The sequence below is a fragment of the Oncorhynchus tshawytscha genome, linkage group LG18 (genome assembly GCF_018296145.1).
Source record: "Oncorhynchus tshawytscha isolate Ot180627B linkage group LG18, Otsh_v2.0, whole genome shotgun sequence".
In the NCBI taxonomy this organism is placed as follows: Eukaryota; Metazoa; Chordata; class Actinopteri; order Salmoniformes; family Salmonidae; genus Oncorhynchus; species Oncorhynchus tshawytscha.
This window is the reverse complement of record NC_056446.1, coordinates 2,086,911-2,095,199: the sequence shown is the minus strand read 5'-3', so window position 1 is coordinate 2,095,199 and position 8,289 is coordinate 2,086,911. Positions and strand designations below refer to the sequence as shown.

The window sequence follows — 8,289 nt, the reverse complement described above, 5'->3', positions numbered from 1 at the left end:
TTTCAGACCGCAGCTGTCAAGCAAGGGGGTAGATCCGAGTTCTAGACATTCACAAAGCCTTACATTTTGTCCTCAACTTCAGAACACTTCAGCTAAATACAGAATGTTTGCAGATGCTTCAAGTGACAGCCGTGACACTTCAATTATCTGAGAGTTATAGACCTAGTCTATGTCATTTTGTCAAGGCAGAACCTGTAGGAAACATTTACATTTAAGCTCTTGAAATTTTGGTTGTGGTCGTGTTTTGGAAACTAACCAAAGTCTTGGTTTCAATTTCAATTCAACTCTCAGTTTCAAAGAACTGACAAGAAAAAGTCAACTTATTTGAATCTTTTCAAACAAACACGGTCTCATAGCCCCTCTCTTTTCCTAAATCTTAAATTAGGCCCACAAACACAACATAGAACATCGCTTGACATATATGCATTCACACCCAAGGAAGACAGAAAAGAGGGGTTGTGTTAGAATCTCAGGAAAAAAGAAAAAGGAGAAAGATGTCTGAAGCGGACATATCTGTGTGACCGGCGACACACCTCCTGGAGAGAAAGCTCTTGTTGTTCTTCTTATCTCAGCACGAGCCCCCAGGGCAGAGAGGGAGTGAATAAGCGGTGTATAGATGAACAGATCACTTCCCCCAAGGAGGAGTCTCACACACAGAGGAGGGAGATACGGGAGGAAGAGAGCGGGCAGACCCACACACCCGAGAGAGAGAGAGAGAGAGAGAGAGAGAGAGAGAGAGAGAGAGAGAGAGAGAGAGAGAGAAAAAAACCCACACACACCACTGTCCCTCAGTTGCAACAGGTACACGCAGTATAAGAATCTCATCAGAGAGAGCGTGAGGGAGAAGGGGAAAGAGAAGGAAGGAGAGGGACCATCAATTACACAGGCACTCAAGGATACAGATAACCTGCTCTATGTGTGGCTCCTCTCAAGGCTTCACAGTAAGTACTCCACCTCTCCTTTACCATCCCACTATTATTCTCATTCTACTATAGTGTGTGCTGTGTGTATGTAGAAATTAGGACAGCCCAGATTACACCTAAAGTCATTTTTTTGTGTCATAATGTGACGTGTGACGGTGAGACAGCGATAGTGATATATGAGTTTTCATGAAGTTTGTGAAAGTTCTGTATGTTTTCAGTCACACACTGCACAGATTTCACATCACTCTACTTCCTAAATGTACATTTTTTGTGTCAATTGGTGTGACAGTGTCATACAATGAAATATATTTGAGTTGTAGGCTTTCATTATTAGATATTTGAGTTGTAGGCTTTCATGAAGTTTGTGAAACTATTCGTTTTCTGTCACTCACAGATTTCACACCACTCCTCTTACAAAAGTCTTCCTTTGTGCCATAAGGTGTTAGGGGGGGTAATGGTGATATTTTTAAAAGTCAACAATTGACAACTTCTCATGAGGCCACAGCTGTGTGCCTTTGGCTCATCATGCATTGATTTCAGAGTGCAGTTTCATAGCTTCATGGTTTCAGAGTGAGCTTTCCCCGTCTGTTGTGAGACTCATTCCACTCTGCGGTGATGCGTACCAAAGAAATGTGAAATGTCATCCATCAATCTTGGTCGATGAGTGTACAGTACAAATACACGTTCTAATAAGATATCGCTGGTATTAAAACATTTATAATTATGTGCTATGTTGTGACCATTTCAAAAGGTGTTGAGTAGAAGAATTCAAACCAGTTTACGAACGTTTTGGAGGACTTACAATCCATTCGGAAAGGGAATAGATAAGAAAAGTTAGGACACTTCAACTTGAGCTGTATACCATCAACTGGGATAACTTGAAAAATAAGAGCAAAACTGGTCCCCTGTAGCTCCGTTGGTAGAGCACGGTGATTGCAATGCTAGGATAGGGGGTTCGATTTCCAGGACTACTCATATTTCAAATGTATTGCCTGCTTGAGTAGTCGCTTTGGATAAAACTGTCTGCTAAATGGCATTTCAAATCATCAGCTGCTGACCTTTCGCAACATTTACTCCACCCACACCTCTGCACTTACCACAGGTTTACACCTGCAAAGGCGCTCTAGGATTGGCCTTTTTCATACTAACTCTAGTCCTGTTCATGTCTTTGTCCAGTCTTAATTAAAGCTTTTTCACACTACTGAGTGGATCCCGGGCTGTAATACACTGGCTTGGTCACGCATCCATCATAGCTGCTGGAACCGTGCTGGAAAGGACAACGTGAAAAGAGAATGTCCGGGTCGAACACCAGACAGAAAGACAGAAAGACAGAGGAACAGACGAACAGAGAGGCAGGTAACTGGGACGAGAGCCAGGTCCCAGTCAGTGTAGAGAGGAAGTCTGGACTGATTCACGGGGAACACTGGTTTCCTACTTGTGAAAGTGGTGGTCGCCGCGCCTCGGCTGACGTGCACAGGAACCTCTTCTTATAGCCTGCCATCGTGTTTTGGACAGTCACAGGATGTTTGGAACGGTGGGCGGCGATGGTGCAGGGATGGGCGCTACCGTTTGAAGTTTGTTTGTCCGGTAGTGTTCGTTGGGAAAGTTAGTTAGGACACCCCTCTCCGACTGATTGAGAACCTTCTTACCCCTCTGCCATCTCCTTCCGTCTCTGACTGTCTCACACCTCAGCTTCCTTGCTTCTAATTTTAGCTCCATTCAAAACAGAGTAGAGCTTCCTCCTTCAGCACACTTCATCCGCTGTTTGTGATGCTTCATGCTCTTTCAAATCTATAGGAGGGAGGGAGGGAGGCAGGGAGGCAGGGAGGGAGGGAGGGAGGGAAGCAGAGAGAAAAGGGTATAAGCAGGTACAAGAAAAAAATGGAAATTGACTTCCTCAATTATTTGGGCTAATGCACATCATAGTTCTCATACTCTTCTGTGGTCTTATTCCTTAGGCCTCCTCTTCCTCCCAGAACAGCACAGCCATGTTAACCTCAGATGGCTCCCCCTTTCCCCACACCACATCGGTCTCCACCCCCACCCTGACCCTGACCGACTCAAACCTCCAGGGCATAGACATGACCCTCTGGAGTGAGGCTGAGTTCCAGGAGAGGTGCACCTACATCTTGAAGGACCACCCGTTGCACCCGGGTAACCACCCAGAGAACCAGAACAAGACCAAGGCTGAGAGGTCTCTACCCCGAAACTTGGTCCTGAAACGCTGCCCTGACTCTGCAGAGGTAGGTTATACTGAAAGCGTGAAGACCAAACTTTCCTGGAAATGGGGGATGTGCTTAAAAAATGAAAGTTGAGATTGAGAGTTAGTATTTGAATGCAGGTATGTCTGAGTGTTTGTGTTTTCGTGTGTGTGTGGGAGAGTGAGTGGGCATGGTGTTTCTTTGTGGGGACCTAGTGTGTTTGTGTGTGCTTGTGTGTGTTTGGGTGTGTGCGTCTCAGTGTGTTTGCGTGCACACAGGTACGTATGCGCACATGCATGAGAATGTATGCCTATCTGTTCATAATGGGTCTGTGTAATGTGTGTGTGTGTGTGTGTGTGTGTGTGTGTGTGTGTGTGTGTGTGTTTATGCATGTGCATACGGCTGTACTATATTTGTTCTGTGTGTGCATTTTGGAAAACTCCCCTTACATCACTCCCACATCCTTCCATCCTTCCATCCTTCCGTCCTTCCTCGGGAGGAAGAAATGCTTGACACACTGTTGTCTTTCCAGCTTTTCCTCTCTGTGTCTTTTACGCTGTGTACATCTTAAGACAGATGGCAAGACAATAGCCACTGGGCTCGTCCCAAACGGCACAATATTCCCTATTTAGTGCACTGCTTTTGACCATAAGGTTTCCCTATGGGACCTGGTCAAAAGTAGTGCACCAAATAGGGAATATTGTGCCGTTTGGGGCGCAGCCTCTGTCTTCACAGCCACAGCCTGTGATCAGGTGGATACTATACTTTACATTCCCCGTTCCTAATGTCCCTTGCCATTAAACTGAAAACGGAGACACTGAGACTCTTGCTACTGATCGTAAATAATCTCCGGTCCAACAAGTATATCAGCTAGTTTGATCAAGATGAAAGAAGGAAAGTGGTTGGGCGGGTGGGCTGATGTTCAGAGTCAAATCCTAAATCCCACTTACGTCAAATTTGAACTTAGTCATGAATTGATGAGTGCGAAATAGATTTCCACTAAGTGAAATCTGGAGCCTTCCTGAACAGGAGACAGGAATGAGACTGAGGCCATGTTTAAATTCTTTCTAAATGGATCCTTCCTACCACCGTTCCTTGACATGTTCCCAGATCTGAGAGGACTGGATAGGTGAACGTAATGGTTCCACTGGATTGTTCAGAGTATTCAGACATGACTAGAATCAAAGTGTGTCTGATCTAAGGGCATGGGCAGCGCTTGTCAATATGAACTTGTTCAAATTCAGGCTCCCTTCCTATTCCCTCTTTGTCTTTGAGGACCTTGTTCAGTCAGTCTGTCACGACTTCCTCCGAACTCGGTCTCTCTCCCTGTTCGGGCGGTGTTTGGCGATCGACGTCACCGACCTTCTAGCCATCACTGATCCATTTTTCATTTTCCATTGGTTTTGTCTTGACTTCCTTCACACCTGGTTCCAATCCCATCAATGACATGTTGTGTGTTTAACCCTCTGTTTCCCCTCATGTCCTTGTCGGAGATTGTTTTATTGTATGTGATTGTTCTAGTATGTGTTGGTGTGCGACGGGTTTTGTACCCACTTTGTTATTTTTATATATTTTGGTTTTGGAGTTTTCTGTGAGCACTTATTAAATGACTCTGTTTATACCAAGTTCGTTCTCCTGGGCCTGACTTCCCTGCCACCAACACGCACCCATTACACAGTCAGTATCAGAGTTTAATATTTTCCCGGTATTTTACAAATGTTCCATCCTGAGAATAAATAACTTTTCTGTATTTCCCTGTATTTCCCTGTATAACCCTGTATAACCCTGTATTTCCCTGTATAACCCTGTATTTCCCTGTATAACCCTGTATTTCCCTGTATAACCCTGTATTTCCCTGTATAACCTTGTATTTCCCTGTATAACCCTGTATTTCCCTGTATAACCCTGTATTTCCCTGTATAACCCTGTATTTCCCTGTATAACCCTGTATTTCCCTGTATAACCCTGTATTTCCCTGTATAACCCTGTATTTCCCTGTATAACCCTGTATTTCCCTGTATAACCCTGTATAACCCTGTATTTCCCTGTATAACCCTGTATTTCCCTGTATTTCCCTGTATTTCCCTGTATAACCCTGTATTTCCCTGTATAACCCTGTATAACCCTGTATTTCCCTGTATAACCCTGTATTTCCCTGTATAACCCTGTATTTCCCTGTATAACCCTGTATTTCCCTGTATAACCCTGTATTTCCCTGTATTTCCTTGTATTTCCCTGTATAACCCTGTATTTCCCTGTATAACCCTGTATTTCCCTGTATAACACTGTATTTCCCTGTATAACCCTGTATTTCCCTGTATTTCCCTGTATAACCCTGTATTTCCCTGTATAACCCTGTATTTCCCTGTATAACCCTGTATTTCCCTGTATAACCCTGTATTTCCCTGTATAACCCTGTATTTCCCTGTATTTCCTTGTATTTCCCTGTATAACCCTGTATTTCCCTGTATTTCCCTGTATAACCCTGTATTTCCCTGTATAACCCTGTATTTCCCCCTAATAACCCTGTATTTCCCTGTATTTCCCTGTATAACCCTGTATTTCCCTGTATTTCCCTGTATAACCCTGTATTTCCCTGTATAACTCTGTATTTCCCTGTATTTCCCTATATAACCCTGTATTTCCCTGTATAACCCTGTATTTCCCTGTATAACCCTGTATTTCCCTGTATAACCCTGTATTTCCCTGTATAACCCTGTATTTCCCTGTATAACCCTGTATTTCCCTGTATAACCCTGTATTTCCCTGTATAACCCTGTATTTCCCTGTATAACCCTGTATTTCCCTGTATAACCCTGTATTTCCCTGTATTTCCCTGTATAACCCTGTATTTCCCTGTATTTCCCTGTATTTCCCTGTATTTCCCTGTATAACCCTGTATTTCCTGTCAAAACAAAAGGCGTCATTCAAAAGCAGTATAAAGCAAAAAAATATGTCTGAATTTGATTAGAGCTTTGATCAGCATGAATATTCAAACCTGATGCTACCTGAGCCTGATAAGACCTATATTAAATACATGAAATACATTTACAACATTTAATCAGCCCCATAATTGTGTCGTTATCCAATACATGTTGTATTGTGCCCAGATGAACACAGTTATTTCAGGCCATATAAAGAACAGCATGATTTAATGAAAAGCACCAATCAGCACCAAACAGAAACAACATTGTTCACATTTAATAAAATACTTAAAAACAGAAGCAGGCAATAGGCTATACAGCTGGCTTCACAGTTCCTTTTCCTGGAGTCCACAATCTCCTTTGTCTTGATCACGTTGAGGGAGAGGTTGTTGTCCTGGCACCACAGGTCTCTGGCCTCCTCCCTATAGGCTGTCTTATCGCTGTCGGTGATCAGGCCTACCACTGTTGTCATCGGCAAACATAATGATGGTGTTGGAGTCGTGCCTGGCCATGCAGTCATGAGTGAACAGGGAGTACAGGAGGGGACTGAGCACGCACCCCTGTGGGGCCCCCGTGTTGAGGATCAGTGTGGCGGACGTGTTGTTACCTACCTTACCAATTGGGGGCGGCCTGTCAGGAATCCTCTTGCAGAGGGAGGTGTTTAGTCCCAGGGTTGTTAGCTTAGTGATGAGCTTAGAGGGCACTATGGTGTTGAATGCTGAGCTGTAGTAAATGAAAAGCATTCTCATGTAAGTGTTACTTTTGTCCAGGGGTGAAAGGGCAGTGTGGAGTGCTATAGATATTGCATCATCTGTGGATCTGTTGGGGCGGTATGCAAATTGGAGTGGGTTTAGGGTTTCTGGGAAAATGGTGTTGATGTGAGCCATGACCAGCCTTCCAAAGCACTTCATGGCTACAGACCTGAGGTGCTACGGGTTGGTAGTCATTTAGGCAGTTTACCTTAGTGTTCTTGGGCGCAGGGACTATGGTGTTCTGCTTGAAACAGGTTGGTATTACAGACTCAGACAGGGAGAGGTTGAAAATGTCAGTGAAGACACTTGCCAGTTGATCAGCGCATGCTGTACATGTCCTAGTAATCCTTCTGGCCCTGCGGCCTTGTTAATGTTGATCTGTTTAAAGGTCTTTCTCACATCGGCTACGGAGAGCATGATCACACAGTCATCCGGAACAGCTGATGCTCTCATGCATGTTTCAGTGTTACTTGCCTCGACACGAGCATAGAAGTAATTTAGCTCGTCTGGTAGGCTTGTGTCACAAGGCAGCTCGCGGCTGGGCTTCCCTTTGTAGTCTGTAATAGTTTGCCCTGCCACGTCCGATGAGCGTCGAAAAAAGTGTAGTATGATTCGATCTTAGTCCTGTATTGACGCTTTGCCTGTTTGATAGTTCGTCGGAGGGCATAGCGGGATTTCTATAAGATTCCGGGTTTCAGGATTCAGGAGGATAGAATTATGAATAGAATTAGGATAGAATTATGGTCAGATTTACCAAATGGAGGGCAAGGGAGAGCTTTGCTCATGTCTCTGTGTGTGGAGTAAAGGTGGTCTAGAGATTTTTCCCTCTGGTTGCACATTTAATATGCTGGTATAAATTAGGTAAAACGGATTGCATTAAAGTCCCCGGCCACTAGGAGCGCTGCCTCTGGATGAGTATCTTCCTGTTTTCTTATGGCTGTATACAGCTCATTGGTCTTAGTGCCAGCATCGGTTTGTGGTGTTAAATAGACAGCCAGGAAGAATATAGATGACAAGTCTCTTGGTAAATAGTGTGGTCTACCGCTTATCATGAGATACTCTATCTCAGGTGAGCAAAACCTCGAGACTTCCTTAGATTTTGTGCACCAGCTGTTGTTTACAAATATACATAGACCAACACCCCTTGTCGGCTGTTCTATCCTGCCGAAAATCGGTGTCACCATATTAGCTAAAGTAACGTCATAGTCAGCATTGATAATAGAACTAATGTGTTCGTAAACCTGCTACAATCATGCAGTAACGTTACAGTGTACAGTCACTAAGCAGTTTAGCATTTATGCCGGCAGCAGTTGCAATACATTTGTAAATCCAAAGCTTACCTTGACTTGGAAGAGTGTTGTGTTGGATAGTCATAGCCAGCTAGCTAACATAGCATCCCTCTGTTTGACCAGGGTGTTTGAGTAGGCAAAACTAGCTAGCTGCATTTAATAGATAAGTAAGTGAAACTGAAAAAAAAGACAATCTCTCT

The 8,289-nt window shown here is 44.0% G+C and overlaps 1 protein-coding gene across 2 annotated transcripts in view; it reads left to right on the top strand.

The window, feature by feature from the left end:
- Window positions 1–729: 729 nt before the first annotated feature.
- Window positions 730–8,289, top strand: part of LOC112237072 (PR domain zinc finger protein 1) — a 20,492-nt gene continuing 12,932 nt past the window's right edge. For both annotated transcript variants that reach the window (XR_002951333.2, XM_024405693.2), the window contains exons 1-2: window positions 730–941; window positions 2,882–3,166. Coding sequence is in view for 1 of the 2 variants with exons in the window: in XM_024405693.2 (XP_024261461.1) it covers window positions 915–941; window positions 2,882–3,166 (312 nt within the window). In the remaining variant the exon portion in view is untranslated. The remainder of the gene's footprint in view (window positions 942–2,881; window positions 3,167–8,289) is intronic.